Source organism: Strix uralensis, chromosome 1, assembly GCF_047716275.1.
Source record: "Strix uralensis isolate ZFMK-TIS-50842 chromosome 1, bStrUra1, whole genome shotgun sequence".
Lineage (NCBI taxonomy): Eukaryota > Metazoa > Chordata > Aves > Strigiformes > Strigidae > Strix > Strix uralensis.
Window position 1 is genome coordinate 137,015,960 of NC_133972.1, and position 13,523 is coordinate 137,029,482.

Below are 13,523 nucleotides of genomic sequence, written 5' to 3' on the forward strand. Positions count from 1 at the left end.
GAAGTTATACTACCCTCCAGTTTAATTATGACTACCTAATTAATCAGAAGGAAGCATCAGCTTAAGCATATAAGCACTTTCATCAGTAATGTGAACACTGAAATGGGTCGTATTCAACTGATCACGAGTTCAATGTTCTCTTTATCCAAATATAAAAATTTTATTTTTAGACAAGCAGGTCTGGAGAAAAAAAGAACAAACATTCAGAGTACTCATCTTCTAGCTGTGAGGAATTAGGTTAACACAAAACACTGTTGACAGGCTCCAAAGGGGACACCATTCAGCACTCTTTCACCAGAGGAAGTGCTGTTACATCCAGAGTTTTTTTCCTAACACAAGATGAGTATCTATGAGGAGAAGGAAGAAAAACCCAGGAATCTTCATAGCTCCAAAAGAATCCACCCTCCCATGGGTGATAAAAGGGCACTCACAAGTCAATTCCTTGTTCTATTATTTCCTTTTGTTGCTTTAGGACCTCAAACTGCTCTGGGTTGTCAGTGCCAGACATCTGTGTGCTGTAACTGCCAATTCCTGATGAAGCAGTAGAATCCAAGGAATTTAAGCTTCCATATCTGTTAATTGTCTCAGGGTGTTTGGTTTCATTGGTGTCCTGTTCTGTGGGTTTTTCTTGGCCTATAAATTGGAAAGGGTTACATACATACAAAATACATACAGTGACAAGAAATTAAAATCACAGGTTATTTTTCAAATCCTCTCTAAAGGCTTCTGAAACTTACTAGAGGTATCTTCAATGATCTATTTATTTTTATATAAATATTCTGCATTTGTTTTGGATGGGAAAATAACAAAATAAAAAAATCAAGCCTTAAACTACAACTATAATTCATAGGCACTTGGAAAAAAATATATGACACTTCAGAAACCCAATTACAGATCTTTCCTTTTATTTTGAAGTCTGATGTTACTTTTGACCTGAAGTGAATCACACTATTCTAAGTTTTTGAAAGAGAGTGTCTAAAAGTGTTTATGATCAGACATGCCAAGGAGCTGCTGCTCTCAGTTCATAAAGACAGCTGTGTCAACCATCTCTAAAAAGGTCATTACTTCACCTACCAACTTTAAGCACTTAATCTGAAAATTCTGGCATAACCTTAGTACTCTTCACCTCAGGTCAGATGGAAACAAGATTAAAACAAGTGATGATTTACTTACTTTACTGATTAACACATTGGAAGTTCTACAGCTATATTAAAAAAAATGCTCTCCATCCAAATTGTTTCAGTAGTAATTTAATCAATATGAAGTTAGATGAAATTAGGGGAGCTTGAAAGAAACTTTTAAAAATCAGAAATACAGAAAAATAACAGGACTTAGTAATTTTCAGTATAGTAACTTTCTAGGAATTCATACAATTAAGAAAAGCCAACTTAGACAACTTGTTCAAATGACACCAATCCAAACTTACCAATATTTCTACCAAAGGAAAAAAAAATGTGTATTCTCTCTCTCTTTTTTTAATGCAAGAGGTTTTAACAATCTGGACACTAACAGTATCAAAATACTGGAAAAACGCACTAAACTTCACCACCTCTTTACTAAAGCCAGAAGAAACACGTCTCATGTCTTACCAAGTGTTGTCTGAGAATTTGGATTTACATATTGATCCTTACTCCACTCCACCATGCACTTCAAGATTGATACTAAGCATTCCAATCCTTTTTTTCTCAAACTTAATTCCTAGAAAAGATTTCAAAAGCAATGCATTAATGGAATGGAGAGTTTAGTCTTAATCTGTCATGCCAAGAACCATGAAGCTTCATAAAGTTTGGTGGAATTTTTACCTGAACACTGGACATGCCAAGTTCTTGGCTACCCCTTCCTTGAGCAATCTTTGATAGGTCATTAACCAGCCTTTCAAATATATTTGCTGCATTTAAATCACAATCATAGTTTACGTAGATGTCCACTACGCTCTGGGCATCTATAAACAAAGTGACATTGTAAAACTTGTAAGAAAAACTAGATAATTCAATGAAAACCAAGTACAGTTTTGTTCTTTAGCATAAAAATGTATAAAATAGAACCAAACGGTCCTTAATACCTGCACATATCCTTGTCAGCGTTTGTATAACCATCCATTTATGATCAAATGAGCTAGTAGAAGTTTCCAAGATATACAGGAAAATTTCTTTGAAGAAAACCTAACAAATATTCCAGGAAGAGGGAGGAAAAAAAAAATCTATTACAAACACAGCCACTAACTTTGATGGCCAATATTCTGACATAATTTTGAAAGCAGCATTTTGGAGGTACAGGAGATAAGAAAAAAAAAGGAGGAAAGGAAGAAATACAACTTATGCTCAATACATTCAAATTAGGAATTTGAATTATTACTGATGTACTTCTGGAGTTTTGTCTAGCTGAAAAATTTGGTTTACATTCAGGTCACTCAAAACCAGAAAGAACGGGAATGTGACGTCCTGAAGGTCAATTTAGCCTAACAAGATAAGCTGCTGTTAGAGTTCATTTGGGATTTTGAAAGGAGAGTAATGTATTACCTCACCACAAAAGATTTTCTCTATGAGATGATGGTAGTATGGCAGAAACATAACAAACAGCCACTTACACCAATATAAAGTATCAGACCTTCATTAGAAGGGAAACATCCTGACACAAAAGAATCACTCTATGGTATTAGATTATTGGAAGAAGGGTACTGGTCAGGCACAGCATAAAAAACGCAGCACATCCATTAATAGGAAAGTTACTCTTCCCTAAAAGAGATACTTGTTTTCCCTGAAATTGCTTCAGTATGGATGCTTTTGTTTGGAACAGACTATTTTATCCCCTCTCAATTAGATCCTCACCAGATCCATTAGCATTATAGGTTGACTATTTCAGTTGAGCATGTTACAAGCTAAAGCACGCTTTTTCTCACTTCTTCCCTAAGCAGCAGAAACTGCTGTAACAGTGTATGAACCCAAAATGTGACCTGCTACATGGCATTACATCACCATCCTACACAGCATTACATCACTGTTCTGTACTTCTGAGAGCTCACCTCTTCATAGCCAGTTGTGGCTACCAAATCCGCCAACATACGTTTTTTCTAGAACACTACCGATAGTCTCAAGCCATCAAGCTCCTCTGATAACATCACGCAAATATACAAATATGTAACTACCCTTGTTTTTAGTATAGCATATATATATTATACATATATATTATGCATATATATATATCATACATATTATATGCCTTATAGCATGGAATTTTTAGAGATTTTTTATGCTATTAGCCAGGTAGAGATAAGCATAAGGCTAATTTCGCTTTAAGTCACATGTTCAGGGAAAACCAACAACATTGCTTTTTAAGCAACTTTGATGGTAAGCGATTTCCTCAAGCAAAATGCACTAACAATATTTCCATTTTATTGGCATCTTTACAGAAAAAGCGGCACACAGCACAACCCCAGTTACTAGTCTTAGTAACAACAAAACATAAGGAGTTCAAAACGTAACAGATTAAAGACTTCCAAACACTTAAACTCAATACTCAAGAATAGTAAACTGATTTTAGCCACAACTTTATGTAATCCAAACAGAGGAAGACATAAAATTTTAATAAAGGTTGTGCTGTGAGTGATCCTTAGTTACATATTTACTGTTTTCTGATTTTTTACTGAAAGAGTAATGTTATATACCCTCTGGAACCAGGAGAATAATTTTTTTCTGGTAGAAAGTTTAAAAAAAGAAGTCACTGATGGAGCAGAGAAAACAGGTTCAAGTATAAAAATGAAACCCAAATCTAAGCTAGAAGAGAAATTAGCTGGAAGGTCTGCATACTACAAAGACTCTTTGGATCTCTATGTTTCTGAGACACAGCTGACTTCTTGGTTCTGGTGTCAACTTTGGACAAGTGTATCTTGGAATGAACAGCTTCTCAAATCCATGCTGATTATTTACATTTCAGATATTTAAAAATGCTATCTATCACTATGTTACTTATTGCAATTCATGTCACAGAGTTGAGACTTTATTCCTAAGCATATTGGAAAAGTAAACTAGAAAAGAGCTAATTATTTAGTTCGGTCTACTGAAAATAAGTTTTAAGATAGCTTATTCGCCGTTACAAAAGGGTGGAAAGTATAACTAAATGACACCCCAAATACCCTGATATCTGGGATTTGATCTGCTGCAAATATATTTATTGACCCATTTAGAAATACAGTTACAATACAATTAAGGTACGACTCAAACTATTTTAACTGTCAGAGGGCAGTGTTAGCTGAATATTTAAGTCAAAGGACCAAGGGAGGGTCACTTTCAACAGAATCTGAAACTATTATTTTAAAGTATGCCAAAAATTTCTTACACTGATGAAGAATGCATCCTCAATCCCAAAATATATAGATTTTGCATATTATAAATCAGAACATATGGCTCTCCTTACAGCTCCAAGACACACACTGAATATGAAGTTATCTACTTGTCTACCCACATCTTCTGAATAACCTTTAGGATCAGTAGCTGAAGGAAAAGGAATTCTTAGCTCACAACCAGGAAAAAGGGTAAGTTTCTAGAAATTGCTGTCCCCCATGCTTTGTAATAGATGGATACTTTGGCAGCATCAAGCTTTTGGCTTTCATATTTGTGAGGAGGAAATGCAGCCCTGCTATGTGGTGATGGTCCTAATTTAGCATATTCTAGAAGCTGCAATAGTGTAGGGTATCCTGTATCAAATTTTCCTCAGATGTGAATTCATTTGCTGTTTGGAATTTAGGGAAAGGATGGCAGCGATGGAAGCTCATCAAATTTCTGTCAGGGAAGCCGGATTGCAATGCATTTACCACCTACACACTGACTTGTAAGCTCTGTGAACACATAGCGAGTCCAACACTTTCCGGGAAGCAGGCTGTGTGACTGAAGAGCAGCTCGGCCCAGTCTGTGCTGAACACTGCACATGCACTAGTCTTGTTGAGCATACACAGTTTGTCTTGAAAGTCTTCAAAATTCATCATATTTTCAAGGCACATTCAATCACCAAATCTGTATTTCTATCCAAGCTATGCTCAAGGAAATACTGAAAATCCTATTGTTTCTTCCCCAAAAAGGCACCAAAGTGATCACCTAGTAGTGATCAGAACATAATACCTTTCTGACATGGTACTGGCAAAATGAGGTTCTTCCTCCAAAGCTGCCACAACACATTAACTTACACAATGACATCCATAGATGAAGAAATCCCTGAATTCAAGGTCCTTGTAACAGAAAAATCATCAACATTTCTCAGCATCTTTTCACATACTTAACCTCCAAATTTATGGGGCAATCTGTAGGCTTCAGTATTCATACTGACTCCCAAAACATAAATTACCAAAATGAACAGTGGGCACACACTGCACACACTACTACTTTATTTACCATGGAATTAAGATCCTTAGCACACTGAGAAAATGAGCCATGTCTTGCCAAGAATATGAACTTATCTCTGCTTATGGCCAAAGGACTTAAATTATGAGTACACCTTTTGAGACCTGAGGAAATTAGATTATCTTATTCAGGACATGTATTGATGTAGGTCCTGACATACAAAGTGAAGTGGCTACAATAACCAAATAGCTGGGATTTCCCTAGAGAAAGAAATCTGTTGAAGTGACCTCAAAGAGAATCCACAAAGCATTTGAAGTTACTAATTTTTATTCTAAAATTCATTTGCAAAGCCATATATTACACAGTCTTTTCATAAGTGTATTCATTTGCTTGTACTACGTAGTACAGAGCTAAAACTTCCCAATCGCCTTACTGAACATTGGTTAACAGAGCTTATCCACAAACCTCATTTCTGAGTTTCAACAACATTCTGAGATAATACCCTGCCACAGCCAACAGAAAATTCTGCTTTTACATAAAGGAAACTAACTTATACATTAATAGTAGTGAGTATGGGCATGTTATGATTGTAAAAGTTTACCTCAATCAGCGTAAATCAAAGCATGTTTTGCACTGTAAAATTTCTTAGTTTATGTTAATGCCTATTATTAAGTGATGAAATGGCCCACTTCTTTATTTACTTAATTTACTTAATATACTTAATTTCATGTTCTAGTTAAAATATGATGGACTTTTTTTCAACAGCCTTACAGAAGTTTTCCCATCACATTCCACTTCAGCAAGCGGCACTACTGCAAGTGTCACATTACTTCTGATGTTACAGAGCAAATTTGATTTAATCTGTAAGTATTCCAAAGAAAATGCTGCTATTTTAGTTGAAGGAGGTTTCAAGGGCATTGTTGCAAGCAAGTCCATTGCCACGGCGTGAAAAAGAGCTTCTACGCACAGGAAGACCTGGCAAGTCTTACACAAAAGCTGAGATTCAGAAAGGAAAACAAATTTATCTAAGCAAGAACAAGCTACACACAAATATATGAACAAATGTTCACTTAACACCCTCCCACCCCTTAAATCAGAAATTCACGTAACTTACCTCGATTTGCATCTTTAGATGAGTCTTAAAGTTTGAGAGGAGGGTAAGAAATATGGAAAGTGAAAGTTCAAACACTTCTGGAACTGATGAGACTCCATTTTTTGACAGTGCAACACAAAGGTACTGCTTAATAGCATTAATAAACATCTCATTTGTCCTGAAGACAGGTCCTGCATTTTGCAGAATGGACAGAAGCAACTGCAATGAAAGAATCTTTGATCGCAGTTCATGAGATCTAGAATAAAGCAATGCATCCTATCAGCTCAGTGTAAGTCATAAAAAAAAAAAACATTCTCTTGAATACACACCATGATTTTCTATGTGGAATGTTTATGAAATAAACTCAATTTTGACACAACCTGGTGTAGAATGAGTCAGAAAAAGATGTTGATCTTTTTTGTTGAAGTGGTCACTCTTCAGCCAAGAAGGTGGGCAAAAATAACCTTTTCCAGTTACTGTTTCTCTCCATTACTGTTGAGTCTCTCTCTTCTGTAGCACAGCACTGCAGAACAGCAGCAATAGTAGGCAATGCTGCCCATCTTAGCCAGAGGATGAAGGGGAGCATTCTTTCCTTTTAATGAATTTTTGGAAGATACCATCTAAAATATCCAGTCCATCTATAGAACCCTGACTACCCAAAGGTAGAAATTCCTCCTCCTCTATTTTCACCAGCACAGGAAGAGAGTTGAAGGCCCATAAAGACAACAGCTGTACTGCCTGACCTACTTCCTCCCAACACTGAAATGTCTTTTCTCAAATACAGTATTTTATATTGTGTATCAGTTACTGGCCCCATCCCACTCCAAGAGCAGCCAAGATACATAACATGCCTATTTTAAGCATGGCAATAGCAAAGTCAGGCAACTGCGGTGTTGTCAAGTGCTCCACAGTAACATCACGCTTCTTACAGACTGAAGCAAACTAGAATTCCTGTCAGAACAGTGCTACTATTTATGCAAAAAAAAAAAAACCCAAACCACACACACAAAAATGTGTAAAGGAAATCTGCATCTATGAACATATAATGCAATTTAAATAGCATTCTGGGTGAAAGCATTCTCTCCTCAAGACTCTTGATGCTCCTTCCCACTTCTGATCATCTCAAAAAAGACTATAGCTCTTCTGAAGAGCCAGGTATAGACACAAATGGCTTTCCCAACAAGACAGTCCACAGCTTTCATTGAAAAACCACCCACTGACAGAGGACAGTTAGGAAACATAAGGAACAATGACAAGAAATTTTTCATACAGTACAGCCCAGATAGAGTAAGGAGGACGTCAAGTCAACACGTGACACAAAATAGCTGGATATTTGCCGTATACTGCAAAAATATGAGCTTAATGGAAAAAAAAAAAAAAGTAATTCCAGTCTAGCTAAAAACAAAAATGCAAATTAATAACAAGTATGTTGCAAATAAACTCAATGACTTCTGCACTCTGGCAAACAAAGTGAGATGGGGAGAATCAATCTACAAGCATTTCAAACTCACAGAATATAATCCAAGACTAGACTTTTTGCCTGAAAATGTTTTTAAGAAGCAAAACAGAGCCAGTCAAATTGAGTGAGGAACTTGTTCCTCCCAATCCTCCTAATGGGCTGCAGGTCAAAAAAAAAGCCCCAAAGTAAATGCCCAAAGCTCTCTGTAGAAGTTCTGCAAGAAAATGCCTGGCTCTGGACACTGCACAGCTACATGGAACCTAACATAATCATCTCTTTTAACGCAAAAGGCTTGATTTTTGCATCATGTTGTATCAAATGTGTAGACAGCACATGACCAGACCATACTTTGCTATGAAATGTAAGAATTTAAATATAAAGAGAATTTCAACCATAAATAAAATATGAAATATTGCCTACTTCCAGCAAGAGTCAACTCACAGCTGAAGTCCTAACTTTCTAGCCTTACCAATTCTGTATGATGTGTAGAGCCCACTTAATTTAAAACAAGTTTAAGAACTAAAATCTAATAAATGAACCTTCAAGACATGTCTCCCCCATCTTATTTCATTCCAGGGAAAAAGGAGATAAAGAGATTATGCAGGTTCCCGGGAAGCATAACATTGATCTCAACTCCCAGCCTTGTGATTTTAAGCTAAAAGCTCCATGACCAGTTACCTAAAATTTAAAAATATTTTCATTAAAGAGTCCATAGCTAATTTCACTGAAAAGTTTATTTTTAAAGAGGCAGATAAGACTTTTTAAAATGCTGTAGATATCCTACGCCTCCTCTTCCAATTACAGCATGTTTGTAATAGTTCAAAAAGCCATCAATGCCTCAGAACCACTGTTAAATTCTAGGCGCTTCTCCAACCACGGGACTTTTCGAATGCCTTTGCAGCTAATTCTTGTTGCCCTAAATACGATTTCCTCCAATTTGTTCTATATGAAGACCTTAATCAGTTCTAATATGAACGTCAAGGACTCCATGGGTTCAGAGGAGATGCTCCAAGTGCCTCAATAGCTACTGCTGCTCTTCCAGAGGGAGTTAATCTATTAAAACCTTTAATAAATGGACAATCTTAGTCTCAGAGAACTGACTAAAACCAGAGGATTTTCATGGCATTTCCTGGAAGACAAATTCTCAAAAATATTGAGGAAAAACCTCATGTCTCAGTCTTCATTCTTGAATGTCCTGACTTTCCACAGTGCATCAATAGGTATCAATTTGAAAATAGTTCTAGACTAACCCTTCGAACCCCTTTCTACTACATCATATTTTTTTTTAGCTTATTAAATCCACAACACATATTTGTGATTAAATTAAACTGTCTTAAAGTCACCTGCTTTAAAAGTTAGACCTTGAAACAATAAAGCTGATTTTATTTTGAAGAATACCGGGCCTTTGGTTACCATCAGAAGTCATACTACAGTTTTAATATCTTAGGAACAAAAAAACCATTCCTCTTTAAAATTGTTACCAATTGTTCCTAATGTGCAAAAAAAAGATGCATATAAATTCTACCTAAGACCAGAAAAACAAAGTTCTTTGCCAGTACTCAACAACTAACTAATACTGGTGCCCATCTATAGAGGAGAATATTTTTTTTTTGTTTACAACGAAAAATTCTCTAAGCCAAATTGAAAACATGGTATCTTCAGTCAGAGGACAAGATTTCCAAAACAGCCAAATAAAGACTTTGTTTTCAAAACACCTGTGTTTCAATTAAGGAGGCTCTCAAAAGTGTCCAAACCAAACAAAAGAATGAAACAGTGTATGACAAGTTTATCATAACCAGTACCAGCTCAAAGTGAGGAGCTGATATTAAGATGAAGTAGAGTTAGGTATGTGTACTAGATACCCAACATGCAAGAGATGTTAAGAAACTGTGGGGCATACACAGCGACGGTTATGAACTTAGGGTATTACTTAAAAGCAGAGCGTTAGTTGAGACCAAGAATACCTGAAAACCTTCTTTACAAAAAATTCTGAAAAACATTATAAAGAGCAACTTGGAAGAACATGATGTACTTACAGGAGGCATAGGCATTGTTAAGAAACTTCTAAACAGGTAGACGGGTAGCAGCAGTTGCTTTCGTTTAACATACAAAAGATGCATTAAAATATAAAAGCACCTCTTCACAATTTCTAGGTTCTTTTTACCATACCATTATTTCCTCAGTAACTGAAGGCTCTCAAAAATATTTAAATAATTTATTTATATTTTCAAATAGAAAAGATTCATTATGAGAACTCTTAATTCTCCTTACTTTGGATCTGGTGGTCCATCTGACAGGGGCTTCATGGAGAGTTTACACAGTGACCTGAATACAAGGAAGGCATCCTTTTGTAAAATGTGGGAAAACTTAGCACCAGGGGTAGGTCCTGAAGAATTTCCAGATTCCTAAAGAAGTTAACATATTTCAGTATTCCATTTTGTATTAGCAGGGTGTGTAGGGAAATCCCCACCTCCTAGCAACAAGAAGTTAACATATTATACAAATATAACTAATTCACTATAGCTTTAAGGTCTCAAGACTTAACTAAAACAAAACAAAATACTCTGTTCAGTTAAAATGAGCAAACTCACTAATAAAAACTGCCATCTCAGTAAAAAGTCAGAATTAATTAAAGACTGTCATGAAATTAGGTAGGTCAAGTTTAAATAAGGTAACTTGCAGTGAATTGCCTTCAGAGTTTTTCAGTAGATAACTAGTTTAAAAAAAAAAAACAACAAACTTGACATTTTAATGCAATGTGAGTAGTTACGTATCTGTGGCAAGATACATTTGGTAAAACTTCTATGGTACAATAATCACCTCTATTACTAAGTTCTTGCAATTCTGTATTGTTGTTCCTTATATAAGCAACATATTTAATGTTAATCTTCTATTTGTATGGCATATGTGACTCTAGCTTTTTAAGCTTAAAATCCATTATTCCCAAACCTAATTACTCAGATACCCTCTGTCAGCTGACAGTACACTCATGCTGATATTTGATACACAGAGGGAGTGTATTTACACATCTCTCTTGTTAATGAAAATCAAATCCTCTCAGACATGAAACTTATCTGAAATCACTGCAGTAAGGTCATGCTATAGGCTTGAAATTTTGATTTATCATTTGAAGAGAGCACATTGAAATTATGCAAGCATGTCTATAATGGACTATATTCTTCACTATGTGTACTGAGTGATAGTTTTACAGTTTCTCAGGAGCACTTCAAAAAACAGGGGACAGTTCTCTAATACCGGAACAGTGTACTCTATGGGGCAGCTAAAAATATGCAAGGACAAAAAGCATCACCTGCAAAATGTACTTACAAAAATTTAATTTAAATAGTGCATTAAAATAGAGTAATGCTTAGAACATGACTTAATATTTTAAATTCATCTGAGTAACTTATTTTATGGATTTATATTAAACACACTCTGCACAAGTGTTGGGCAACACTTAAAAGATATTACTTTTTTCAGTATTTCCTAATTTACAACTGCCTGTACCTGAGTATCGTTGGAAGAGACAGACAATCTGTCATCAGGTAAAGATGGTGTATAAGCAACAGAAATTGGAGTCCCTGGAATTCCATTTGCCTGAATGTTTTCACTGTCACTGCCATCCTCTAATGTTACAATTGTGCCATCACCACCTGCACTTTCAGCAGTCCCTTCCATATCTATCAGAAAAGATGTAAAAATGATAAACAAATGTTACATAAGAATGCAAATTAAAGAGCTTTAAAATATAATATTTAAATACTAAAACAACCATAAGCAAAGTATTATAAGAAGGCGTTTAAGGCAGAATTTACATGGCATATAACTAAAGAAATTACAAATACTCTTTATTCCCACTAATGAAAATTACAATTAAAAAATTACTTTATAACTTTATATTGCCAGGTTCACCATTCTACCAAGTTTCCAAGAAGCATTTGAGGGGAAAAAAAAGTCACTGATCTGATATACACTTTTGAACAAACTGAAAAATGTACTGCTACACTGCTAATACAGACAGGCCCATTTGTGAAGAGTTTATGTGGAAGCAAAACAGAAAAAAAAAAAGGAACAAGAATTTGTATTTTAAAAAGAACATTAGTCTCCAATATAGAGTGTAAATGAATGTATGAAATCTTGTCCATTTTACTGTTAAATAATGCACAGCTAAGGTCTGATAACTGAAACTGTTTTCTTCAGCATGTGTTACTTACATAATGACATGTTTTAGTTAAATATTCAGAAGTGTTAAAATAATTCTTAATGTCAAGATTCAGACTGCAGTCACTATTGACTAGACATATTAATATAATACCTCCAACTACTATGTTCACCATTTCCTGAACAATACTTTCTACAATTTCTTGTGCCTTCTCTTCACACTCATTGCTTTCACCATCATATGTTCCTCCATCAGCTTTAGAAAGATCTTTAAAAAGAAAAACAAACCCAAACAAATATTAATGAGAAACTCAGAAATTAAGGAGATATTTTACTTGCATTAAATATTTAAAAATTCAATTATAAATCTATTAATAGGAGAGTATATGTTTTTTTTAAAAAAAAAGCTGTGTTTGGATGCTCTGAAAATAGTATTTGCAGAACATAAGCATGCCGGTGTTTAACCTGTAAATGGTAATTAAGCCACAGGCCAATGCCAACAAAAGACATCAATTTTGTATTTTCATGTACATTAAACACTGAAAACTTACTGGTTTTGAGATGTTATTCTCAAAAACTTTCACAGTATTGCATAGGTGCAAAGAGGAATCTTTGCTACAACAGAGTGTAAGACTAAAGGATACTCGTGATAAAGTTTAACAGTGGTAACAAGGACAACAGGCATTCTGCATTGGTGAACTATTTGAAAATATATGCCTGACTCCAGATTTGGGAGAGCGGAAAAAAAAAAGACAATCCTCAAGCCTTTCTTTTTACAGACCTTTTCCCTCCCTCCATGAAACAGAAATACACACTGATTACTTTCTGCTGCTGTAGCTTGGTCAGCTTCTGTCTGTTCATTTTCAGCACTAGAAATATCAGATCCATTTTCTGCCTCTATATCTTCTTGAAGGTTCTTGTCCACATCATTTGTGCTGTGGTCAAGCTCTCTTTCATGTTCTTTGGATAGCTGATCAGTCTGTGTTGGAATATGTCTCAACTGAGGTGACTCAGGCTCATGATGGCTTACTGGAGACTGCTGTAGATGGTGTTGCTGTCTATGTCTTTCCTTTTCCATCTGTTTGGCTTCCTGAAGCTACAAAAACATTGCAATCACACAAGAATTTCACTATCAAAACAATGAGCTGCATACATATTGTATACATTATTTTATAAACATGAAATCTCTATTATAGTTTCTGCTTACACAGTGCCTTCATAAAGCTGTAACAGTTTAAGAAAATGCATCCATTGTATTATTATAAATAATTTTAACATCATGGGATAAACCTTTGCAAGAAGGCTGCTTTTCAACTATGCACATTACATTTAACTGTACCTTCACTGTGGAAGAGGGATGACTAAACTACACACAGTATAGGACCAAGAGTTGTCTGCCTGGCCTGTAAGATGATCAGCCAGGAGATGTGACAATATACGACTGCATGGAGAAACATCTATGCAGCTCTGACAAAGA

The 13,523-nt window shown here is 35.4% G+C and overlaps 1 protein-coding gene across 5 annotated transcripts in view; it reads right to left on the minus strand.

Moving 5' to 3' along the window:
- Window positions 1-13,523, minus strand: part of ARFGEF1 (ARF guanine nucleotide exchange factor 1) — a 100,666-nt gene that overhangs the window by 35,919 nt on the left and 51,224 nt on the right. For 3 of the 5 annotated variants that reach the window (XR_012630693.1, XM_074882510.1, XM_074882521.1), the window contains exons 6-14: window positions 12,869-13,142; window positions 12,201-12,314; window positions 11,393-11,565; window positions 10,157-10,290; window positions 6,448-6,682; window positions 2,063-2,162; window positions 1,803-1,942; window positions 1,590-1,698; window positions 432-633 (exon numbers count right to left, since the gene is read on the minus strand). Coding sequence is in view for 4 of the 5 variants with exons in the window: in XM_074882510.1 (XP_074738611.1) it covers window positions 432-633; window positions 1,590-1,698; window positions 1,803-1,942; window positions 2,063-2,162; window positions 6,448-6,682; window positions 10,157-10,290; window positions 11,393-11,565; window positions 12,201-12,314; window positions 12,869-13,142 (1,481 nt within the window). In the remaining variant the exon portion in view is untranslated. The other 2 variants (XM_074882529.1, XM_074882513.1) reach the window with 2 other exon arrangements.